This window comes from Mytilus edulis, chromosome 8 (assembly GCF_963676685.1).
Source record: "Mytilus edulis chromosome 8, xbMytEdul2.2, whole genome shotgun sequence".
NCBI lineage: Eukaryota > Metazoa > Mollusca > Bivalvia > Mytilida > Mytilidae > Mytilus > Mytilus edulis.
The window spans coordinates 76,526,398-76,554,207 of NC_092351.1; the positions used below are offsets into that span (position 1 = coordinate 76,526,398).

Consider the following 27,810-nt stretch of genomic DNA (forward strand, 5'->3'; position numbering starts at 1 on the left):
TAAGATTTATTTTATTAAAGTGTCACCATCCATTACAATATCAATATATATATACACATAAATTCATAAGAACCTAACATTTAAGTAAAAGGATGCCAGCCGAAAACGACTTATGAGACACTATCATTAAAACAAACATCTAATACATACATAAAAGGACAGCTTTGTTACATTTAAAAAGTATTTCGTAAATAAAAAAAAATAATAAAAAAAAACATATATAATTTCTAGATGACATGTTTTCGTCGATAAAACATATGATAAAGGGAACTAGCTAAAAGAGGAACCATATTATCATTACACATAAGATAACGAAGTTTTTCAATATCGCATAAATACTCAAAATCCACATTTAAAAGACAGGCGTTGGCATATAGTTCATGTCTAATATCAGAGTAAAAACAACAATTAAAAAGAAAGTGTTTTTCATCTTCAATTTGGCAACTATCACAAAAAATACATAAACGGTCTAGTAGAGGTTCTGGTGGTCTAGCATATCGACCTGTTTCAACTTTAAGTTGTAACGAACCAGCTCTGTAGTGACAAAATACGTCGGTGGCATCTATTATTAACTACCTTTACATAAGGCTCCGTACCAATACAAGTTTTAAACAATCTATAAAATCTTAATTTATTACCATTGGCATTATTTTTATCATTCCTTATTCATGGTGCCAAGATTCTTTTTCAAAATTTTGTATAGAGTCCCATACATTACACATATTAATTTCATCTTCTACATTTATAATCAAACTATATTTACGAGCTAACTGTAAAACTCTATAATCCCATGACGATTTTCTTCTAATCGCCCAGGTATGAACCTTTTTACATATATTACTGGTATTGTCACATTTAAGACGATTCCATAGTTTAAAAACTTCAACTTTTAGTAGTGCATCACCTGATAAAAAACCCATATCACCTCTAGCAGCTAAGTTGCTACTTCTCTTGCTTAAGCCTAAGAAAAATTTACAAGCATTGTTTTGCAAATTATTTATACAATTATGTATATTAATGCCCCATACACCAGAAGCATATGTAAAAATGGGTTTGACTAAAGTGTCATATAATTTAGTAAATACATCAAAATTCATACCACCAGTTTTACAAAATTTTGCTTTAATAACACAAAGAGCTCTATTAGCTGATTTATACAATGCTTTGGCAATTATAGAATAATCTGAAAATTCATTCAAAAGTACACCAAGATATTTATAACAAGCTGCATATTCAAGACAAAGTTCACTACATTTGAACTGAAAATTACTTCTTAGTATAGATATATTTCTAAAATGAACAATTTTGGTTTTGTTTTTATTTAGAGTTAATCTCCACTTTTCACACCACTTGTTTAAAATGTCCAACTGCTTTTGCAGTTTCTCTGCATCTGGTGCAATCAATGCAATATCATCAGCATATAATAACATAGAGACCATTATGTCATCTATTTGAATACCACAATTTGCTTCTTTAATATCTGAGACTAAATCATTTACATAGATAGAAAATAAAGTCGGCGATAAAACACAGCCTTGTTTTACACCAAGAGCAACAGGAAAAAAGGATGTCATAAAGTTATTTACTCTGACTGCACAATTGACATTACTGTATAAAGAAGTAATACAATTTAAAAATATACCGCTAATACCAATTTTTCTCAATTTAAATAGTAGACAGTCTCTATCAACGGTATCAAATGCTTTCTTTGCGTCAACAAAACATACAAATGTATCCTTTTTTGCATTTTTTTCTACTTTTGACAATATTATCTAATACATAAACATGATCTGTACAGTTTCTACCTTTTCGAAAACCGTTCTGTTCATAACATAAAATTTCATTTTCATTAAGCCATTTATTCAAACGCTTATTCAAAATGTCAGCAAAAATTTTACATGGGATGGATAAAATAGTTATACCTCTATATGACATAGGATCGAATTTACAACCACTATCATTTTTTGGAATAGGATTAATAATTCCATTTAACAATAAATCAGGCACTTTACCATTTTGAAAGCAGAACGAAATAAGTTTAAATAACAGGTCTATACATATGCTATTGCGTAAACTTTCCGCAGGAATATAGTCAAAACCGACGGCTTTATTCAATTTAGTCCTATTTACAGCGTCAATGACATCTTGTCTCGTAACAGGGCAGTTCAAAGTGTCACAGTTCCTAGTCGGGAAAACATGATTGTTTCCCTTTACCCAGTCTAAATGATTGTTATCAAAGTTGCCATTATCTCTACCATTACTGTTAGATATATTTAAAAAAAAAAAAGAGTTATCGCTCTTGTATTATGCATCTTACCTATTTCAATGCAGTTGTATCTTGAAACATGTAAATAGAAATAGGTAGAAACAAAAACTTTAAATGGCAAAACAAACTATAAACACAGAGGGAAAAAAAATCATGATGAAATATCGTTAATTTCTGTTGGAATCATCATGAAATTGTATTAACTGAATATTGCTTTGTGTGTGATAAAAGGTTTATGTTTGCATTCATATCTTGAATAGTAGTCCAGCAGCTAAGTCCAATATTTTGGGACAATTGATCACTTTATGGTAAAAGCATTAAACTTTGCACAGTGTTAGTTATAATGCTTATAAACATTTTTGGATATGGAGCCATCACAAAAAATTCCACAATGGCCGCCAATTTCAAAATGGCCGCCAATTTCAAAATGGCCGCCAACAGTCGTGAAACAGAGTCGAAAAATTTAGTATAATTTATCATTTGAAAATGAAAGCACAAAACTTTGCATATTGCTAGTTATGATGATTAGTAATCTTTTCTGAATATGGAACAATAAAAAAAAAACACATAATGGCCGCCAATTTCAAAATGACCGCCAACAGTCATGAGGCAGAGTCCCAAAATATGGTATAATTTATCATTTGAAAATAAAAGCATTACACTTTGCATATTGCTAGTTATGGTGCTTATTAATCTTTAATGGATATGGAACAATCAAAAATAATTCAATAATGGCCGATAAATTCAAAATGGCCGCCAACAGTCATGAGGCAGAGTCCAATAAAATGGTATTATTGATCATTTGAAAATAAAAGCACAAAACTTTGAATATTGCTAGTAATGATGATAATTAATCTTTTCTGAATATTGAACAAACAAAGGTAATTTCTTAATGGCCGACAAATTCCAAATGCCCGCCAAAAGTCTTATTATCAGAAACTATATCGTGTTTATCTAAAATAAATTGAATGGGCAAACTGCATCCTATGCCATTAAATTAAAGATGAAAAATTTAAACGTATATGCCCATTTGATTCTAAACGTGTCAATGTTGGTGCTGGTTATCAATCTTTAGCTGACAATATTATGAAGTTTCATGAATTACGATTAATGCCTGAAGGCATTAAAGTGTGCATTGAAAACTTAGATGAGGGATCTGGAATAGGCATGTTGGCACAAATCTTGCAACTTAAAACTGAACAGGACAACGTTGAATAGAGCAGAAAAACGAACCTCACATGAGAGAATAGATAATAAAGCAACCACATCTAACAAGAAAACTATACATAGCTTTTCCGTGCAGTCCACCAGTAACCCGTCTGTGTGCTTTTTCTGTAATGAAAATGGCCAAGAAGCCCTTCATGAGTCCTCAACGTTTGGACAAGATACACGTGTGAGAGAATGTGCAGTAAAATTAAATGACACATTGTTACTTGTAAAGTTAATTGCTGGCGATCTAATTGCACATGAAGCAAAGTACCACTCTAAATGTTTAGTTTCCTTATATAATCGTCCATCTCGAATAAGAATGAAAAATTATAATGTCGAATCTAAGAAGGAAAGTCAAATCCATGGTATTGCATTTTCAGAACAAGTCTCTTATATAAATGAAACAAGGTCATGCGATGAGACCATAATTGTTTACAAGTTGTCAGATCTATGTAAACTTTATACGGAAAGAATAACATGTCTAGGTGCAAATGTTTAACCTCGAGTTAATAGTACACAGAATTGTATCTAATTTCCCTAACTTAGATGCTTACAAACAAGGCCTTGAAAACTTTCTTGCTTTGATGACATTAGTCCTGCATTGAAGAGAGACTGATTAGAAGACTTTGATAATGAGTTTGTCAACATATCAAAAGCAGCTAGGTTTGTTCGTAAAGATATTTTCGCATCAAATTTAGAATTTAAAGGAACCTTCCCAAAGGGATGTCAGGAAGCCTCTGTACCCCAGTCATTGCTTTCTTTGGTCAGTATGATTCAGTTTGGACCCAACATTCAGGATCGTTCATATTCTCAGTAGACATTAACAAAAGTGGTTGTATGGTTGTACAAAGAAACTATCCAACCGTCACATGAAAGATCATGAACCTGCAGTTCGGCTTATTTGGGAGTCATAATCCACTGTAAGACTATAAAACGTAATCTAGTAGACACTTTCTTCAAACTTGGACTGTCTGTCTCCTACGATCGAGTGTTAGACATTTCTACTTCCATGGCCAATGATGCTTGTCGTCGTTATGTCCAAGAAGGTATTGTTTGCCCTACCAATCTACTACAAAATGTATTTACTTCATCTGTTGTAGACAACATTGATCACAATCCAAGCAGTATCTCGTTAAAAGATGCATTCCATGGTACAGGTATATCTTTATTCCAACATATTTCAGAGGATGTTCAAGGCGTTGTTCAAACATTTGACCAATCTGAACCTATGTTGAAATGCCAGTCAAAGAGAGTGCCTCTTTTACCAGAGAGTTATTCAAATCTTCCACCAGCTGTACTAAGATTCAGCGAACCAGATATCCCATTAGTTGAGGGAGAGCTTTCAATTGATATGTCCTCATTCCCAGCTGTATTAAAAGGGAAATTCAAATGGCTGAACATCTGTGGATAGGATTTGGCGCTGGGAAGAACTTCCGATATATTTCAATTCATGGATTGTGCCTTGCTCTAGGACCATTGAAATTGAAAGTCTTTCCACTTTTCCATTCGATCATTTACCGGTTGTGACACAGTCTCAGCTTTTTCTGGGAAAGGTAAGAAATCAGCTTGGGACACATGGTCCGTATATGAGTAGTTGTCAGGAGCATTTCTGCAGGTTATTGAGAATCCAAATGAAGTGCAAATTTTAAAAGTGTTAAAAGTAATAGAACGATATGTTGTGCTTTTGTATGATCGGTCTAGTACAGCTAATATGGTGAATGAATTTAAAAAACAGTTATTCATGCAGAAGACAAGAACAATTGACAATATTTCTCCAACACGAGATGCACTTCTTCATTGAACATACGAAACGTGCAGCTTACCAAGGTAGTGTTATTTGGGGGCAATTGTTTAGTTTCAAATTCAAGTATGCCATCACCAGATTTATTTGGTTGGCAAAAACTGGATGGTACTTGGATACCTTTCTGGACTGTGCTTGCTGAAGCTTCAATGTCATGCATGTAAATTCTTGCAAGCAGCATTCAAATACACAGCATTATGCAACTGCTTACCGGACTGTGAAAGAGAAACTGATTGAGACTGTGCTTTCTTTTGATGTTGTTATGTTAAATAGTTACTTGCGAGTTCTTTTTTAATTTCTTATCTCATTTCTAAAAAAGAAATACTCTTTGTACTGATTCAATACTGCATATGTTGGTTTTTTTTTTTCATTTCAGGAAAATTGTGAAATTTTCTAAGGTCACTACCTGTAACTGTGAAATAAGAACTCGTCAAAGACGCTATTTTGAGTTGTATCGGCCATTTTTATTTCAAAGTTAATGTCACCTGTTACATTAAATAATAATATGTTTGTATAAAAGTGCTTGTATTGAAATCAATGATCCATTGGTTTTTAATCATTTTTATACCATTTTTAAAAACAGACGTCAAATTTTGACATGTTAAACGGCGCCATTTTGAATTTTGCCGTCATTTTTTAAATATTATCTATGCACCCAGGTATGTAAATAATACAATGTAGGCCTTTATCGATATCAAATGATCAGTTTCACGGATTTGGTAACTTTCTATCACACATTGATGGTGTATACATACGTATACTGTCAAACTTAGACATTTTGACGCGCCATTTTGAATTTGGACGCCATTTTGATGATTTATGTATTATAAGGTTTAAAAAAAAATGATTGACATATGTTAATTGTATTTCCTTAAGTTTGTGACATCTTCTAAACCCATTAAAATTGGAAGACTTCATCAAGTGAATTATGTTATACTTATGTCGGCCATCTTGAATTTTGCGGCCATATTGGAATTTTTTTTCGTGGCTCCATATCTGAATTTTGTCTATACCCCTTAATCTTTCACTATGCCAAGTTTCATGCTTTTACCATAAAGTGATCAATTATTCTGATATCCGCTGGACTATAGCATGTATAGGGAATATTTTAAAGGTAATCGTCCATAGTTAGTATTGGAATAAATTCCATATGAAAAGCAATAGTTATACTTGGAAATTGTATCGCTACATCATCATTATTTTCTACTTGATTTAAAAAATGAAAATAATGACCAATGATCGCCTCAGTTGCTTTCTCTAATATTCATTATATATTTTGTACTCTTATTCTTTACTCAACGACATAAAATAATGGACATTTGATATAATAATCGATTTTAAAACATCTTTTTTTAATTATAAAATTACAATCTGTTACATTATTTTTCTAAATATAAATGTTCTTTCTAAATGAAAGTTCTTCTTACGATACAGATGCTATTGTTTGAGTCAGCATAGGCTTGGTTTTGACACGTACGCACATATCAACATTTGTATAAAGAAAACCACGGCTTACGGTATTATTACTCAGTTATATCTCGCCAAGGTAAGACGTTTCTGAAATTATTCTAAAAGTAAGTTAAGATTTAAATTATGCTATATTAAGTGTTATACCTACAAATGTACAAGTGAGAACTTCAAACATAATATACAGTTTTATTTACATTTAGATCATGTTTATATTATCGAGTGATGAATCCAGATTATATAATATTTTGACAGGTAGCCTACGCTGTGGTAGAACATCCTGGTACTCAGTCGAGTAAGAGCAAACAAAGGAAGTAAAATCAAATATATAATCGGAGCAAATTATTTGGAGGGAAGTTTACTGTTTTCCGATGATATTGTCGTGTATAGAAAACATAAAACAGTTATTTTCCCCCAAAAATTGTACAGATTGAAAGCTTGATTTCACTTGTTTATGTTGCTTTTACTTGAACGAGTACCAGGATGTCCTACCACAAAGACGGTAACCTGTCGAAAACATTTAAACTCTGGAGTTAAAAGTCAGTAATTTGAAAATAGTGTTTAATTTGAAAATGGTATATTGAACCATAGTCTGACGGTTCAGAACCACTCCCAGTCACGGTGTTTATCGCGATTGTGATTTTACGAAAATGCTCTTGATAATGAAATGAAGTGATCATTTATTGTAATTTTGGTGTCTTATTTTCAATATTTTTAAGTTTGTTATACTTATTATCTTAAACTTTTTAATAAACTTATCTGGTGTCTTTACCATGTTTACTGAAATAACAAATTACAAAAAAAGGTTGTTACATTTTATATCCAAAGAAGAAATATTTGTTATTTGGTAATGTTAAAACAATGCGAATGACTTGTTGTATCTTTCCTCTGATATTTATTTAATTTTGTGGAAAATAACCCATTATGATGTTAAAAAATCAAATGGCCGCCAAAAAGTTCCATTCAATTAAAGTAATGATGCATTCTATTTAAAACAAAAACAAATGTTTTCGAGTTCTTATAAAGAAAATCTTATCTTGAGGCCTTTGAAATAACTAGTTAAAAAAAACATCATTTTTCATCAAAAGAAGAAACATTGGTAATTTTAAACAATGCGATCTACATTTTAGTATATTTTCTCTGATATTCTTTAACGTTTATGAAAAACAATTAATCCTAAACTATAAAAAGTACCAAATTCCAATGGCGATCAATCATTTCAATTAAAATAAAGAAATTATTGCATTCTTATCTAACAAAAACAAAGTTTATGCATATTTATCCTTCAATTATTCACTTTTAATACAAAATTACGTATCTAAAAGCATTATTTATAAATGATTGCCACATATGTTGCATTATTTCTGATATAAAAGAAGAATTTATGCATTTTTAAGCAATGTGAACAAAAGTTTAGTATCTTTTCCCTCAAATTCAGCATATTTTATGTCATTATTATTAAAAAACAACCAAACCTGATGTACAAAAAGAACCGAAATCAAATGACGGTTCATAAATTTTATCAGAATAAAGAAATTATTGCATTCTTATCTAACAAAAAAATAGTTTATGCATATTTATCCTCCAATTATTCACATTTAATACAAAATTACTTTTTTAAAAGCATTAATTATAAATGATTGAAAAAGATGTATTTATTCTGATAAAACAGAAGATTTTTTTTGCATTTTTAGGCAAACGAACAAAAATTCAGTATCTTTTCCCTCAAATTCCGCATATTTTATGAAAACAACCAATCCTGATGTACAAAAAGAACCGAAATCAAATGACGGTTCATAATTCCTATCAAAATTAAGAAATTTTTGCATTCGTATATACAAGTTTGTTTACCAACACAAAACAAAAGTTTGAGTAATTTCTCCGTACATTAACAAAATTCTTACAAAAAAAAAAACTTATTGCAAGACTGAAATAACTAGTTACGAATAATGTTGCATTATTGTTTATCAAAAGAAGAAAATTGGTAATTTTAAATAATGCGAACAATATTTAAGTATATATTCTCTGATATTCTTTAACTTTGATGGAAATCAATCAATCCTAAACTATTAAAAGTACTAAAATCCAATTGCGGTCAATAATTTTAATTAAAATAAAGAAATCATTGCATTCGTTTCTATGAAAACAAATGTTTATGCATATTTGTCCTTCAATTATTCACTTTTTAAACAAACTTACTTATCAAAATGCATTTTTAATGACTGATTGCAGTTAACGTTGCATTATATCTGATATAAAAGAAGAAATACTTGCATTTTTAAGCAACGCGAACACAAATTTAGTATCTTTTTCCTGACATTTAACATATTTTATGAAAAACAACCGATCCAGATGTACAAAATGTACCAAAATGAAATGACGGTTCAATATTTCTATCAAAATAAAGAAATTATTGCATTACTGTTCCACACAAAACAAAAGTTTAAGTAATTTTCTCCTTCCATTATCAAAATTCTTACAAAACAAATCGTATTCGAGGACTTTGAAATGACTAGTTACATTATTGTTTATCAAAAGAAGAAAATTTGTAATTTTAAACAATGCAAACAACATTTTAGTATATTTTCTTAGATATTATTTTTATTTTATAAAACATAACCAATCCTGAACCATAAAAAGTACAAAAAGCCACAGGCGATCAGTAATTTCCATTAAAATAAAGAAATAATTGAATTTTATATTTAACAAAAAAAAGTTTATGCATATTTATCCTTCAATAATTCATATATTATACAAAATTACTTATCTGAATGCATTAGTTATGACTGATGTTGCATTATTTCTGATTTAAAAGAAGAAATATTTGCATTTCTAAGCAACACGAACAAAAATTTAGTATCTTTTCCCTGAAATGCAGAATATTTTATGAAAAACAACAAATCCTGGTGAACAAAAATACTGAAATTAAATTTCAAAATAATGAAATGATTGCATTCTTATTTAACACAAACTAAAGCTTAAGTATTTTGATCCTTTCTTTTATTTTAACTTCTACCAAAGAAAATTTTCTTGAGGCCTTTTATATAACTAATCACAAATAACGCTTTTTAGTGGTACATAATTAATGAGTAAAGGTGTCTTATTAGAGGTCCGCATTTATCGACTGTAAAAACTGTGGAGTTCGTTTTACATAAGAATTTTAATTATCCGTCCGATCCGTGCATAAAATCAATTTACTGATCGATCGCTGACCGTTATCACGGTAACTCCCATATAGCTTATTTGACGTATCTGACGGATTCTATGGGTCATCGATCACCGATCAGTCATCGATCAGTCAAACATCCGTCACCGATCATTCACCGATCAGTCAAGTTCACGTCAAACAGTAACGCATAAGGTTATACTGTATGTTAAGTAAGGAGGGGCATTGGTTTTGGCAGTGTGGAATAAAATATAGCTAAACTCATTTTATAATTTATATATTTGGACTGTAAATAAACAAAAGATAATCCCTCACTGAACAATTATATATGATCTTAATGAATTGTTTTGTTAAAAATGAGGCCGGTAGTTTTCAATATTAAATTTTTTAATATTTTTCATTTCGATGCCTTTTATTGCCGACTCTAAAGTATTTTGTTTTTCTTTTCTTTGATGAAGTCCGTCTGGTTGCCTGTAATTGATTACATCTACTTCACTTCAACTTTGGTTGATAGTTGTCTCATTGGTAATCATACAACATCTTATTATATTTATATACTCACAATTAAGAAAAAGTATACAATTCCTACCATATCATCGTTCTGTTGTGTCATTTATTGTCGAGAAAGCATTAAAATTTCCCGAATTATTAGAAATTCATAACCCAGAAATGAAATGCCCAAATAGGAAGTCAGGCGTTAAGTCTTAACATTACAATTGCCAAGAAATCAATTCTAGATTAACATAACATTTAATATTTTACCAAATCAGTTAAATAATTCCTATCATTTGTATTGCCCTTGATTACAATTCGTCATTTACTTTGGTTTTCTAGGTGTTTTTTTTTCAATTGGCAAAAATAATAAATGCTAGAAATGTCTTAATCCCAGAGATAAACTATCATATACAAAACATTGCAAAAGGACCAGTATGATTGGAACTGGTATTCGAGTACTTTTATGACTTTCTGCCACTGATCACGCCAATTTAAATAGTTTTGTTATTACGTCTAATAGATCCGAAACATAACATGATTTTGTGTAAATTTAACAGCAGTAGTTGTGTTTGCAGTTGCTAATGTATATGCTCTTATACTGTACTGTTACACGGTATCAGGTTAGGAGGAGGTTTTTTTTGTACCAGCAAACAAGTCCAACCCCCAATATTCTGTATTTGCCTTTGCCAAGTCAGAAGCCTGTTATTCAGTTGTTGTCGTTTATTGATGTGTATCATATTATTTTTTGTTAATGGTTTTGTACATAAATCAGGACATTAGTTTTCTCTTTTGATTTGTTTTACATTCGACATTCGACATTTCTTGGTTCTTAATAGCTTACTATGCGTATGGGTTTTAAACATTGTTGAATGTCATAAGATGGCTTATTGTTGTTAACTTTTTCATTTGGTCACTGACGGATAGTTGTGTCATTTGAAATCATACAGAACCTTTTTTTTTATATTAAACTTTTGAAGAATATTTGGACTGTTATAACATTTTTGTACTTCAGAGAAAAAGTTATTCTGGTGATAAATGATACATTGACTGTTAATCTGTGATAAAGAACAAAATGCATTTAAAAATAGCGATATCGTTATTGAAAACAATACAAAAATACATTTACAGTTCAGGCCCTTCTATATCTTACTATAAGGTATTTGATTTGCTTATTCTTGTAGGCCGTAGAGGGACTCATTTTTTTAACGTCTATGTCATTTGGCCTCTGGTGGAGAGTTGTCTCATTGGCAATCATACCACATCTTCTTACATTTATAAAATTGTTTTCAAAACATCAACAGTCGAAGGGAAATTAGATGATTCTACACTGGTAAGTATGGACAAAAAACTATAAAAAAATAGTGATGATAGACCAGTGTTTTTAAGTATAACTAAATTTTTATATGAAAGAAAGGTTTAGGTGCTGTAATTTTCTTATATACTTATCTATCTATGTCAAAGATGTTTAACAACGAAGCCGATAAATTTTGTAAATATTTACAGATATGGCTGCACATTATGCACTTATTTCATTTGATATTTTTATTGTTTATTTTTAAAAGGACAAAGGAGACGAGTTTTAGAATCATGTTAACCGTAACGATTATTGTAATCATTGGCTCATTGCAAACAGCTTGTGCCAATCCGTGTTTAGAATTTTCCTGTGATTGCCCAGGCACAGAAGTGAAATGCAACCAACAAAATCTAGTAGATATACCTGATGGTATACCTAATACTACAACACAATTGTAAGTGTGGTTCTCTCTCTCTCTCCTCTCTCTCTCTCTCTCTCTCTCTCTCTCTCTCTCTCTCTCTCTCTCTCTCTCTCTCTCTCTCTCTCTCTCTCTCTCTCTCTCTCTCTCTCTCTCTCTCTCTCTCTCTCTTTCTCTATCTCTCTCTCTCTTCTATTGTTGTTCGTCAAAAATAAGTAAAGGAGCCTTGATGACAAAACAGTGAAACATAATATTGATCGTTAATTTTCGTCTTTCGTCATTCTTCTTTTTTGTTTTGTGATTTCAGTGTCGCTCTTATGATTCATGGCCTTTTAAACTTTGTTTGTTTTCCAATTTTTTCTAACATCACAGTTCTAGATAAGCTATAAAAGAGAGGCGAACAATACCAGAGGGACATTCAAACTAATAAGTCGTAAATAAACTGACAAACGCCATGGCTAAAAAAGAAAAAGTCAAACAGACAAACAACAGTATACAAAACACATAGAAAACTAAAGACTGAGCAATACGAACCCCACTAAAATCTTGGGGTGATATCAGGTGCTCCGAAAGGGTAGAATTGACAGTTGCGTAGCCTAACTTTTATTTCTAGTAAGGTAAATGAATCGAATGACTGAGCGCAACCGCAATGCTGCTTGGGAAGGAATGACCAAGTGGCAAATTCCGCCTCCCAAAAAGTGTTCAGCATGTTTATCAGCAAAACAGTTTTTGGTTGGGTTCTTGTTGCTCAGTTTTGAGTGTTTTCTGATTGTTTGGTGTACTGTTGTTTGTCTGTTAGTCTTCTTATTTTTTTTTGCCATGGCGTTTTCAGTATATTTACGACTTATGAGTTTAAGTGTAGTGGTATATTTCGCCCCTATTTTAAAGATAAAACAAGCATTTTTCATGCTTGCTTTTCGTATAGTGGAACATATTTCGTACATATTTTTATCTAAAGAAATCAACAATAAATCCAGAAAGTCACTGGTGGCGCTTAATACACCCCGACATAGTTTATTTGAGCATGTCCCCAGTAAAGACACATTACTGAAAGTGTACACCTTATGAAAAGGACACTGCTTTGAATAAAAAAAATCCACAGATTTGAGTGTCATGACGTCACGGATATAGACCTAAGTGAAGGACATATATTTGAGGTTGTACATATATTTGACGCTTACACAATTTCTCCATATCGATACACTTTTACTTTACATTTTGTATTCTCTTGAGTCTTACTGATGAATAAGATTGCAGGACATATTGAAAAGCTAATTTAATAAACGCGTTTGATGCATTTGAATAATATTTTAATGACAATACATTAATTCTTTATCTCTTTCTAGAGATCTAAAACAAAACAACATTGTAACCATAGCAGCAGATGCGTTTATTAATCTTACATCGTTGGAACTATTGTAAGTTCTGTTTATTCAATAAATGAATTACTAAAATTAAAGCTGTCTAATTTAATGTGCGGCATTATAAATGAGTTGATAGTCTCTAATCATGATTATGGTCATAGTTCCTTTCAAGCATGAATACATCCTATGATTTCTACCTTTAGCAACTGTTAAGAATTCCTTGAATTCCTTACGAATTAAAACAAAAACAGAAAAGTGCCTCAATTTGCAAACACCAATTATCAACCATTTTTGCATGTAAACCATTCTTAAATTGTCCATGTATCAATTCATTAATCATTAGAATCAAAAGTTCCAACAAATTCAGGCAAAGTTGATTTTAGATTGATTTTGTTAGAATGTTTCATAGGTTCGTTTTGGTCGATGTATGCAGTTTTGCTTGTATTATTATCTACCTTTTTTGCATGTAAACCATTCCTTTGTCCGTGTGTCTAATTTTTAATCATTTGAAACAAAGATTCCAACACATTCATGCAAAGTTGATTTTATATTGATTTGGATAGATTGTTTGGGTCCCTTTTAGTTATCAAACTTGTCGTTCGTATGGTTACTTAACCATCTATGGCTTCCAAATATTTGGCTTTTATCGTTCGTGACGGAAGTAAATCTAGAAAAAACGCTGCAGACGTATAACATGTAAAAATTGCTATTTTTATTTGTGTTTGGCTATATCATTTAATATTTGTTATCAATCACACGTGACCTCTTTTGTCAATAGACACTGTAATGTTTACCATTTGTCTCATATTTCTGCTACGTTAAAAAAAAAATGCTTCGCTTCCATAATTGGTATTCAGCAACATATGAATTTCTCTATTTTTTAAATCAAAGACCAGTGGCGTGTTCACTAAATGTTAATAGTGTTTACATTTCATTAAATCTTTATCATTTTCAAAGTTTAACTGGAAATCAAATTTCCGCTACAACAGTCAATACGTCAAGTACTACCCCTTTGTTCTATTAACGCGGGTAATTTGAAAAGTGTTTTTAATGACAAATCTTAATCATGGTAATTCTTTAACTCTTTTCAGAGATTTAGGATTCAACCAAATTTCATCTTTAACAGCAAATGTGTTTAATGGTCTTGTTTCAATAAAAACCATGTAAGTACTTGTTTCATTGAAAACCATGTAAATCTTGCTTTTATATTGAACGTCTTGGTTGTATGTGACCCCATGGCAGATTGGTTTAAATCAAAACACGTGTCAAGTCCAAAAAAAGTGAATCGTCTTTTACTGATGATTCATTTATTCTTTTACAAATATATTAATCTACATGGTATATTCAGATATTGATCCACAAACCAAATGTATTTATCTAGTATATGATATTTTGAAATCTTGATCCACCAACCCAATATCTGTATCTACACGGTATTTTCCGACCTTGATCAACAAACCAAATGTCTTTATCAACATGGTATTTGCAGATATTGATCCACTAACCCAATGTCTTTATCCATATGGTATTGTCCGATCTTGATCCACAATCTAAATGTCTTTATCTACATTGTATTTTCAGATCTTGATCCACAAACTAAATGTTTTTATCTACATCGTATTTTCAGATCCTGATCCACAAACCAAATGGATTTATCGACATGGATTTTCAGATCTTGATCCACAAACCAAATGTTTTTATCTATATGGTATTGTCCGATCGACATGGATTTTCAGATCTTGATCCACAATCTAAATGTCTTTATCTACATGGTATTTTGAGATCTTAATTCACAAACTAAATGTTTTTATGTACATGGTATTTTCAGATCTTTATCCACAAACTAAATGTATTTCTCTATATGTGATTTTACCAACATGGCATTTTCAAGTCTTGATCCCCAAACCAAATATATTTTTCACCAGTTGCGTTTAATGGTGTTGTCTCCTTGTATTCCTTGTTAAAATTCGTTTTATAATAAAATAAAAAAAGACGGGCGTTCCAGTTTTCCAATACTATGTTCGATATCAGGAATTGATTGATCGTCCCTTTTGGTTTTAAAGCTTCACAAGCATTTATAAATCTTTGGCTTTCTATATTTTGTTAGCATTCCTGATAAATGTAAAAATTCCTAAAAAAGGGATCAATTGGCAAACAACAATTGAATAAAGTGTCACTTGATTCATGATTCCGGAAACCGACATTGGTCATGCGGCAGATCTTGTAGTATCAGATGTATTATTACCAAGAATAAATTGATAAATCTGGTTAGAAGCATCTCATCCCAATATTTATTTAAAGACTGGTTTTCTATAGTAATGATAGTAGAATAAGATTTTATCAGACTGATTATATAAATTATATAGTTCTTGTGTAGTGTAGATATGGAGTACTATTTTTTTTGCAGGGTTCTAAGCAATAACCAAATTTCAATAATCGCAGCAGATACGTTTAAGTGTGTGTTATTGAAAACCCTGTAAGTATTGATTTTAAATGAAAAAAAGACTGAAATTCAAGTATTCGAATTCTATGATCGACATCATGGATAAGTTGATCGTACACGATAACATAACATTTAAGGAGTTTTATTGCTATGGTAGATTATTTTCAATAACTAATGTGAGCAGACACCGCTATCTATGAAACTATCAGGAAGTGGTGTCAGCACAGCATGAATCAAGTACATTCGAGATTGCCAAAACGCAATGGCTTGATTGCATACCTACCGGAAGCATGCCAAGAGTCTGTTGTCTGTCCTCATTGCCCCATTCAAGAATAGATAGACAAGGCTGTCACCGGTATAAACAACATTGACATTGAAATATTAAAACGCAGAAAAAAACCACTTAAAATCAAAGCAAAAGCATGGAATTTAATGGTTTTTTTAATAACATGATTACGTCATTTCATGCCCGAATTTATAAAACTTCGTGTCAAAACTATTAACAATGTTAACAATAGCAGAAAAAATAGTTTATTACATTAAGCCAAAAATACCCTTTCCTTCATATTCGTATACAGTTTTAAAAACGTTTTAAAAAATCAGGTGTTGCAAAATATTTTTAAGACATACGTTATTTGAAAATATTTATATGCCTTTATGATAGATAGTTACATCAAGTTCGAATAGAAAGGCAAACAACGAACACAACTGTCGTATTCAAAACATTTAAACATTGTTTTACTTACGATTCATTATTTCCTTATCTGGTTTCAAACTTTCACTAGGAAACCAAATTTAAATTATAGCAACAGATAAGTTTAAGAATTAATTTTTGAGTCATTGATTATCCTGTTAGTTTTATTGTTTACTTATGGTTGTCTTAAATAAAAGTCTCCAATATTTTGGTCGACATCATCATGATCATCAATTTGTTAATCATCCCATTTGGTCAAAATATTTTTAGACTATCGATGGGCCTTTGCTTTCAATTTTTGTTTTGTTTGGTGCATTCCTGATGAATATGACGTCCAGGCTTATGCAAAAAACACATGTCGTGTTCAATAAATTTGAATAATATTTTACTGACGATTCATTTATCTCTTTTTTTTCAGATTATTAGATAGAAATAAAATTTCAACTATAGCATCAGATACGTTTAAGGATCTTGTGTCATTGGATTACATGTAAGTATTGTATTTAGATTAAAGAAGTACTGACATTTTTATTCTCCATTTATATGGTACATGTAGACATTATGGATTTGTTTATCGTCCCTGTTGGTCAAAACTATTGACACACATTGAGTGTCAATAGTTTGGACTTTTCGTGAGCGTTCCTGGTGAATGTGACTTTTAGTCGTATTTGAAAGGTTAAATAAAAGACGTCGTGTCGTGTTCAATAAATTTGAATAATGTTTTACTGACAATTTATTTATATGTTACATACTCTATTTTCAGGGGTCTAAGCGGTAACCAAATTTCAATAATCTCAGCAGATACGTTTAAGGATCTTGTGTCATTGGTAGTCCTGTAAGTATTGATTTCAAAATAAAAAAAAGACTGAAAATCCCGTATTAAAATTCTATGATCGACATCTTGAATAAGTTGAGCTTTAATAAGTTGGTGGCTTTCTATTTTTTATATTCCAGATGCATGTATTTATCAAGAAAAGCGTTTTAATATGCATACACCAAAATGAATATACTATTTTTTTTATCATTATCGTTATTTTCGCTCTTAACTTAAAGACCGGGGCTCGGGTATAAAAGGGAGACAATTCATAAAAATATGATTTTATTCAAATATTGGGCAGAGTTAAGAAGTGAGAAGCATTTTTCAAAATTAATACAAAAATTGCTATCTGCTTTACTTTTACTTAACTTGTACAGTTGTCAGATCATAAATAATGGTAAGTTTAGGCCAAAAAGTGAGAAAATAGAATAACTCACAATAAAGATATTTCAAATTAAAATCCTGAAGCACAGCTATTTTTCAAATTCAAATTCCTGTGATTGACAGGTAGGAGGAGATATCCATGATAACAACTGTGTCTGTTTATGTTTACAACGGAAGTAGTCTGCTACATGTGGCTTTATATAATATAAAGCATGCATTTGTGAATTGAGAATCTACTTACATATTGCAGGGGATCAATCAATTATATAATCATTTCAAAGCTTCAGAATATAGATAGTCTTTTAATCAGTTGTGCCAACTAATGTTTAAAAAAATGTTATATCCTATTAAATAAATGTCACTTTTATAAATTTATGTAACTATCCCCAGAGATGGCCCATATAAGTAATATTTTCAGGATTTGAACGCCACCCTCTTACCAGTTTTAGGACACAATTAGGCATAATATCTCTTTTTTGCCATGTGTCATTTTTGAATTTAGGGTCCCTTTCAAGAGCAGCTTGTTTTCACATTAAATATCTGTCATTCGCCCAAGCTTCTCGATGAAACATCATTGTCCAGAAATATTTGTACTTCTCCTTTCTATGATTTCTTTGATGTCTATCTTGAGGATCACTTTCCCACCACATTTGTCTGTTTTTTTTCACTAGTAATGCAAGGTTTGCAAAAGCAAAAGGGACATTCCTCACATTCTTGGTCTCGTTCTATGAGGAATTGGTTTTCTTCAATTCCATCTTCTATATCCTCATTTACAATGTCACTAGTTTGTGTGGACATAGTTGTAACTCTTTCTATCTCATTGTCACTATCTACTTTCAATTGTAATATCCAATTAACTGTAAATAGTTTCCTTTTGTTCTTCAGTGACAAGAAGTGCTGTTTTCTCCATTTTGTCAAGTGTATATTTTATATCTAATATACAGGACTTGACCTTTTATCAAACTGTAGCAATAAAACAACAATATTTTCCTTCCAAATCTTAGCACCAAATATCTTGGATATCATATTCCCAGTGTTTTACATACCTCATATTATAATAAGGTACATACAGGAGAGATCCCATTCATATTTTATGTTTTTCACAAAAATATTTTACATACTGGATGAAGACTGACATGATGAATATGTTTAAACATATCTAACATACTTGTGTAAGACACTGCGTCTGTAATGCTTTAAAAATGATGTTCAGTACTCCTTTAGAATCCCCTCTCAAAATGAGGGAGGCTATCATGCAGGGAAATCCACGTTTCATAAGGCTTTATTATGAATTTTGTTTAATTCTTACTGCCCCCACTCCCTATAATTCCATATTTAAAAAATGTCCCTTGCTATAATGTAATTGTTAAATTATTATATCCATAATATGATCAATAGGATTTGTAGATAAAAAATGTAAATAAAACAATCCCCTGCCATGGTCCGAAATTTTCTTAGACTGGGTCAAATTACGCAACTGTTTACATATTTATCATGCAGATAATCTTCTAGATGAATAATATTATATTGCATCAGTTACTTTTAGCATTATTCACTTGCTATTGAAAATGGAAAAAGAAACAAAACGACCTCCTTGCTTCAAAATGGTGTTTACTGACGATTCATTAATGCCTTATCTATTTTCAGCCAATTATCAAGAAACCAAATATCAACTATAGCAAAAGATGCGTTTAAGGATCTTATGTCATTAACAAACCTGTAAGTGATATTTTTTTACTAATGGTTATCCTATATATTTCATTTTCAAAATAGTTGGTCAACATCATAAATTTGTTTATCGTTTCGTTTGGTCAAAACCTTTTACTTTTATTTGTGGTTTGTTTTTTGAATTCACATGAATGTGACTTCCTGTCAGACTAGAAAGTCTAATATCATATGTCGTGTTCAATAGATTTGAATAGTATTTTATTGACGATTCATTAATCTCTAATCTATTTTCAGATATTTAGATAATAACAAAATTTCAACTATTGCAACAGATACGTTTAAGGATCTTGTGTCATTAACATACATGTAAGTATTTTGTTTTTACAGAAATAAGTACTGAAATTATAGATCTCCAAATATATGGTCGACATCATATATTGGTTGGTAAAACTAAAATTCGACTATTGACACATTGATCATTATTTTTTTTTCGTGAGCGTTCCTGGTGAATGTGACTTTCAGCCTGACTGGAAAGGTTAACAATTGAAATAAAAACTATTTGAACTGTGCTAAAGGTTGAAACGTCTCGTGTAACTTAGTTTTTTTGTTTTTATATAACCATGTGAAGAATTAAGTTTGAATGGTAGATCTTTGGTTGTTACTGTTTAAGAGATAGGGTTCTCTCACACTGAAACATTGGTAAAGTTGTTGAACCGATCGAGATCATAGTAATACCGAGTCCAAGTTTTTATAACCAATAAAAAGGTTATAAAAACTGTTCAGTCAATAAATCATTAATACCTATACATTGTTGGACATGCAATAACAAATATTAGTCATCGCAGTAAATCTATTCAAGGAGCTATTTTTTGTTGAAATAACTTTCTGGAATGCAATACACCAACTGTTACACAAATCAAAAATCGTATCTTGTAAACAGACGACCAGGCAAGAAATTAAAAAAACAACAACATAAAAACAAGAATGTGAATCTAATGGTTCCTTTAAAATCACGACAATCTTAGCTAACCTTTGTCTGTTTTACTGACAAACAATATTTGTGGGCGAAGAATTAAACATGAACAACAGTACCTAAATATCCCAAACAGGTTTAAAAAAGTAGTTTTTCCATGCGATATGCATGTTTCGACAGATATGAAAATTATTTTGGAAAATTTTCGAACTAATACATGAATCTGAAATTTTGTTTGTTTTGAAAAAATAACGATATCTGAGGGTAAGTTCTATGGAATGAAAACTCTGTTATCAGACATTGCCAAAATCTGGAACATAAATTGGGATCTAAGATTGTGTTGAAACAGGGGTTGCTGATAGAGTTTTTTTGTGAACGGATGTATGCACAACAGTTTCTGCATCAAGATCAAAAATAAGTAATTTGTTTGAAACAGGAAAAGGTGAAGGTAGGTTTAGAAGGAAGATCATTATGAAAAGAAAACAAACGACACTAAGATATTTTCACCGCGAGAAAACAAAATAATGACTATAAATAATAGTTGAACACATGGTATACACTGCGACATGACGTTATAAGGGCCTTGTATAACATTAGTATCCAACACATAGTTAGCAGGTAATCCATGTTGCCAATGACGGAAAATGATAGAGAGACTTCTGAATTTGAACGTTTTCGTTGTAGCGTGCCTGTAGCAAGTCCCGGATGCCATTATTTCGGTTAAATGATTGTCGAATAATTTTCAATTGTTTCTTGATTCATCTTGCCAACGGCATAATAACCAAAAGTAAACACATGAACAAGTCGACTTGGGGTCTTTCGATTGTTACCTTTACAGCAAGCGCGTTAAATGAGGGGGCCGGTGAGGTACAGAGTGTCTTCGTATAATTTCCAGTTTATTTCCGGCATATCTACAGCTAAGTGTTCCAAGACGTGAGACATATATCAATAAATCAATGTTTCTTCTAAGTTTTTCCAGTGTTGCTCTTTTCATGACAATATTCACTGTAAAAAAATCAACCTTAAACAATACTGTAGTATTTAATGAATAAAATGCAATGTGATGGGATGTGATTGACAATGATACAACTACTCAACAGACCCCACATGCCGTTGATATAAACAACTGTAGGTCACCATTTAGTCTTCAACAATGAGCAAAACCATACTGTTCACCATGTGTATGATCGTTTTAACCTCCCATTAACCAGCTATATAGTCGTGTAAAAGTACAACATAAGAACAAATTGAAAACTCAGTTAGAAATGACATTACTCAAGAGATTGGTACGAACCACAAAAAAAGAAACAACAAACATAATGAACAAAACAAACAATGCACCGATATAAGAGTACTCGCTGTTACTGAAAGCTAGTTAATCTATGCCAATATCAACTGAAAAAAAATTATGTTCTAGATCATCCATATTGAATGATGGTTCAATGCTGTTATAAATTGAAATCTTCGAAAGGTCTCAGATATTATATCGTTTAATTTAATTTGACATAACTAACTTTTTAAACGTTTTCATTTCAGAACCTTAAATGACAACGCCTTTACAGCAATACCAGCCAATATATTTAGAAAACTTACCAATATAACCTCCCTGTACGTCATGTAAACAGATCTTTTTATACTATAAGAATCAATGTCATATGATGATAAAAATAGTAAAAGCACAAAAACAAAAGAAATGAAAATAAATATTGTTTACCTTAAGTCATTTTATAAGTTGTTCTTATATTATCGTTAAAATATTTTTTTTTATATAAGAAACAACTTAAGTATATATCATCGGTGCAAATAAGTAGTTAAGTTTGATTTGATTAGCCTTGATGTAGCTTCTTTTTGATGTAGTTTTTATTAGAATGCAATAGTATTTATTTTTCAGCTATTTGAGTTTCAACTTAATATGTTGCAATATGACCGACTTCTTCAAATGGAAAGCTTCTCAAACTGAACTCAATGATTTGGTAGGAATATGCATAGACTTTGATTCAGTCACGGACATCACTGAATTTGACATATCTAACTGTACAATTCCGGGTAAGCCGTTTGTTTTAATGAATTAAGGATCAGAGACTTGAATAAAAGGTCAAGCTTCTCGAAAAGATGATAATAATTATGAGAAAACATATATCACATTACACATAAAGTTATTCCACCCAAACGAGAAAGTGCACAAACAAGACACTATAAAATAAAAGATACCAGTAAATGAGGAATCAAGTCGGGTTGGTTTTAAAGCTTATGTTGCCTGTTCATCACTAATTGGACCTCATTACGTCGCTATTAACACATTAATTTTCTTGCATCGTCATCGGTTGTCTATGGCGAAACATGTTGGGTGACGTGTCGGTTGTTTGTGGCGAAACATGTTGGGTGACGTGGCGGTTGTGACTACTAAAATGAAACAAACCGTTGGCACTTTGTTTAACCAGAATACTCTACCAGATATATAATAGAAACATAACATCTGCCCAATAGTGGCAAATGAAAAATCATTATACTCAATAATGCTAAATAGATATCAAATTACTTGTGTTTTGTGGGTGTCTATTGAAGAGAGGCGAAAGATACCAAAGAAACATGTAAACGCATAAGTCGAAAACAAACTGACAATATCATGGCAAAAAAAAAAATGAAAAACGACGAAAGGAAAAACAACAGTACACAAACTGATAAAACACAACATACATTTGTAAAAACTCAAATAAAACACGACACGAAATTGCATGTATTGTTAAATTCACGGTATCCAAATAACTTGGATCAATTTTGATCAAATAGATTTAAACGCAATTTACATGGTTATGAACCTTCGATTTAAGATAGGCAGATAAAACATGATAAAATTAGGAATTTAATATTCATAAAAAAATGTTGTTAAAAAGAACTAAACTAATTTTCTTCGCAAATAAAAATATAACCTACCAATGTTTGTTAATTCTTTTTTATGATATTTGTATTTCAGTTGATGGTCATTGGGGATCTTGGTCAACAACATCATGTTCAGTGACATGCGGGAGTGGCACAAAATATAGGATTCGAATTTGCAATAACCCTTCGCCATCTGATGGGGGAAAACATTGTGTTGGCGAAGACACCGAACTATCACAGTGTAGATTAAGACATTGTCCAGGTACATGTTACTTTCAGTTCAGGAGAAAATGACCTGATAATATGGTGTTCAAACAGATTTATTTATTTTGTAAAAATTATTTCCGTACTCCATGTTTACCTTACAACAAAATGATTTGTATTTACCTGTGTACGTTAACGATGTTTCATACAAAAACTTCTTATCATTACGAAGAAAGATACTGTACACAATACAAAAAATGATTAAAGGTTTAATGAATGAACAATACCAAATAAATACAAATATTGATATTCGGGATTACATATTACATAAAAAATTATGCCGATTTTAAAAAATCTTGAACTAAATACAAATTAAAAACCGTACAAAGCTTGTACAAAAGCCATTTTGATCTCTCTGAATGTACATGCAAATTATGTATTTACAATAGACTGGCTGCGTATGTAGATATACCGAAATTGAAACATAATCGAATTAAGAAGTTAGGCAGATGTAAATTGACTATTAACAAAATTGATAACTTAACAACACAGCTTTGTCGATAGAGGAGAGAGTCATTTGGGATGCAGCACGTCAACAGATCTTTGTTTTCTAAAATATTTAATAATGTTGTATTCATTCACATTTTTTTTTAATTTTTGGCTCATTTCTATATAATTTTTATATGCATCAGTTTATTTTCAAAATACCACGTCAAGATAGATTAAATGTTGATAATTATCTTAGGAAAATGCTTATAGAAACATTTTATTAATAAAATAGAAATATTAAATTAAACATATTCATATCTGAAATATATATAAAGTCCTTTTTTGTCCGAATTGCCAGTTTACATTATTGATTTGAAATTGCTAATAAAAACACCATGTGTCAAAGCAAATTCAAGGAAGATAGGGAAAATATCTTTACAAATTTATATGAACCCTTGTTATGTTTATTTTTTTTTTCAGTTACGTTGTGAAACTGTTAATAAATTGTGTTTATATATAAAGCCAAAATGACAAGTAAATTATGTGTATATATTCATTATTCATTAAATTCACTCTGGTAATTGTATTTATAGCATCCTGCAAACATTCAAAAGCACAGACAAGAAATCAGGTATGTTGTTTAAAACATACAATACATACCTCTTAACTTTACCATGTTTACAGTGATAATATGTATGTGTTAAATGATCAATAAGTCTGTTATCATACCGCGGAAATCTTGATCAAGGAAATTTTCTTTAAACATGTCTAATATAAACAGCAATATCTGTTCTGGTCCACATTTACATATTTAACTTTCACAAACAAAAACTTACATAATAAAATTTAAGACAAACAATTTCTCCCTATTGCTGATTTTCATTTTTAGGCGGTGATGTTCGTTTGTCCACAGCGTATGATATTCATATTTCCGAACACTTTGTTTACCTCCTGTCTGTATAAACGTTTAAGATTTCAATGAGCGTAACTTATGATTAACTTGTAAATTAAAAGAAAGTCAAGGCTTTCGTAATCACAACTTATGTAAAATATTAACTAAATTCTTTCATAGATACAAAGATTTGGTTTGGAAGTTTTGTGTAGAAACATAACTTTTAATTGTTTACCTTTTTATGTCTTCTTACTGAAGTTCTTTTTTCTTTTCTTACGATAACATATATGTTTATTTAAGCAATGAGTTCCAGATATATAAATACATAAGTAGCTCAGGTTACACTATTATGGACCTCTGTTCTTTCAACAGCCTCACTTGACCAGGGAACAATTTAATGAGTTTAAAAATGAAAACAACACGTTAAATAATTTCAAGCGTCCGAAGCGCTTTTCTGGATTGGCCTTCATCAGGAACGCTAAAAGCCAAATATTTAAGAGCCGTGGATGTCTATACATATAGTTTAGTTTATAACGTCCATAGTTTTACATATTTAAATAACCAGTACATGCTTCCACAGAACGCAAAGGTTTAATTATTAACCTAAGCAGTCATATTAGCAATAAGATATAGTGATCTGTGTATAAAATACATATCATACTTCCATTCTCTATTATTTTTCTCAAACAATTGTTGGTAAAATTTGGGCAGTTTACGGAAGGTGATTTTGTTTTCGTAACATAGTTTTGACAATGAGGCAAGAAAATAATTCAGTATAATTTTCCAATACTTAATTTTCTTCAGATAAAAGGTTGAAAAATGCAAGGACATGGAAAAGGAATTATCATCCGTGATATTGATTTGACTAGTACAAAGAAATAAAGAATAGGGATAATGGACTTCATATTTTAACATGATGGCGTATGAATGAATGCAGACTTTGCTTTTATTTTCTTTGAAAAATTTATTTTGAATGATAACCAGTTTAAAATATTCTGTTTTTTTTTCTTATTACATTTATCTACTATTTTACTTTTATAAATGGAAAGATTGAGGCTAAAAATGTTCATTAGTAGCTTTCAAATACACCAATCTATATTAATTTATCTATAATCGTTGCGTACAAATACATTATCATTTTGTTTAATTCTATTTGATGTTAAATTGTGGTTGTGGGGATAAACATTTGGTTTCTGCAAAAAAAAAAAAAAAATTACATATTTTTTTTGTGTACATATCATACATTAATTAATCATTTGAATTAATTTTATTTCATTTTACATTATGGGGATATACATGGGTACATGTTAACATCAATTGCCATGGGAATATTTTTTTTGTTTTTGCAATAAAAAATGGGATGAATTTGATGTTTTATTTTGTTTTTTAATTCAAATCTACAAGACATTAATATATTTCTAAAAGGTCGATTCTTTTTTCAAAAGAGGCGACAGATACCAAAAGGATATTTAAACTCATAAGTCGCGAAAGAGCCGATAATGCCTGGGAAAAACAGAAAAAAACGAAAAAATATCGAACAACAGGTTGCACAACAGGTTGCACAACACAATATAGAAAACTGACAACTAAGCAAAACGAACCCCTCCAAAAACCGTAGGTAATCTCAGGGGCTCCAGATGAGAAAACAGATCCTGTTTTACATGTGGCTCCTGTCGTCTTCTTGATGTCCTGTTCTACATGTGGCTCCTCTATATCGCTCTGCTTAGTTCTGGTGAATAAATTGGAAAAGTTGGAACGAAATAACAAGCTTTAAATCATCAACTGTTGTGCTTAAATGTGTTTTTCGTATGAAGGTGGGGTTTGAGTTCAATATAAGGAATATATGGTTATAGTTAATCACGATTTTTAGCAGTCTATGAAAGTTGAACTATTTATACTGTCGATTTATCGTAACACTATATTTTGTAAACTAAGAAGTCTTGTAATAGTTTTGTAATTTGTTGGCAGAAAAATGTAAGATAACCAATTTCCAAATATTAAAAGTCCGAAACTTATAATGACAAGGTTGAAATCCAACATTCCAAGTTCAATAATAGGCAATAATTACAACCGTAGTTTACCGATGTTCAAATCATATAATACGGAAAATAAAAGATAGGGGTTTCCATCCTTGACATAAACCAGTAAATACACAGCCAAACACAAACAAATCAAAGGAAGAGCGCTTTTATTGCTGATCTTCATCTCAAAATTACAGTAAAGCCTTCAACACGGAGCAAAAAATATCACTTTACTGCAAGGCCAAGACGGCTCCTATTACCAGTTTGAGTGGAATTCTTTGCAAATTGACGATCACGCCACAATTGTGAATTGAAGATCAAAGCCATAGAGTAATATCAATAAACAAAATCTAGCAAAGATATCAAATATTTGCTGTCATAATTTGACCCGACAATTACACTGTAGCGTATGAAACAATACAAACATTGAGACAATCATGGGCACATCGAGATATGTGTTAGATAACTTGATTGCTGATTGGTCTTATACAGACGAAACGCGCGTCTTCCATACCAAGTTATAATCAGGGTATGTTTGATTAAGATTAGCTAAACGTAAGTGAAAAAAACCTGATAAAATAGCATAACCTACAAAAGGAACATCTTGGGGCTCTTTTTGTAAAAAATCTTCAGTTTAAAAAATACACATTTCAGTATAACTTATGATCAATTTTAATCGTAAGATTTTTTTATGAAAAGAATCGCAGGTTCGTCGACTGGTCAATTCAAACATAATCCTGCTTGATATACAGACTACTACTCTTCTATAACATCCACAAATAGGATGTCGTTAGTTTAGAAACAATGTATCATTCAATTAATTCATGATGGTGGCCGTGAAACTCGTTTACTAATCATTTCAGTC

General features: G+C 31.0%; 1 protein-coding gene across 2 annotated transcripts; it reads left to right on the top strand.

Annotated features, from left to right (window-relative positions):
- Nucleotides 1-6,708: 6,708 nt before the first annotated feature.
- LOC139486279 (leucine-rich repeat-containing G-protein coupled receptor 4-like) lies at nt 6,709-26,289 on the top strand. 2 transcript variants are annotated; one of them, XM_071271087.1, is made up of 14 exons: nt 6,709-6,822; nt 11,967-12,152; nt 13,463-13,534; nt 14,572-14,643; nt 15,888-15,956; nt 17,036-17,107; nt 17,381-17,452; nt 19,466-19,537; nt 19,781-19,852; nt 21,996-22,067; nt 22,351-22,505; nt 23,434-23,601; nt 24,626-24,663; nt 25,729-26,289. In XM_071271087.1, exons 2-14 carry the CDS (start codon nt 11,992-11,994, stop codon nt 25,738-25,740), a joined length of 1,107 nt encoding a protein of 368 aa, XP_071127188.1. In that variant the 5' UTR covers nt 6,709-6,822; nt 11,967-11,991; the 3' UTR covers nt 25,741-26,289. The 2 variants fall into 2 exon arrangements, with proteins under 2 accessions (XP_071127188.1, XP_071127189.1); XM_071271088.1 differs by having other exon boundaries at nt 6,802-6,850.
- The last annotated feature ends 1,521 nt before the right edge of the window (nt 26,290-27,810 follow it).

What these genes read in the sequence shown, in the direction of transcription:
- LOC139486279 (XM_071271087.1), top strand. Translation starts at nt 11,992, where the DNA reads ATGTTAACCGTAACGATTATTGTAATCATTGGCTCATTGCAAACAGCT. An exon ending in CTTACATCGTTGGAACTATT is followed by an intron (nt 13,535 to 14,571) that starts GTAAGTTCTGTT and finishes AACTCTTTTCAG; the next exon opens with AGATTTAGGATTCAACCAAA. An exon ending in CTTGTGTCATTAACATACAT is followed by an intron (nt 19,853 to 21,995) that starts GTAAGTATTTTG and finishes TTTTCATTTCAG; the next exon opens with AACCTTAAATGACAACGCCT.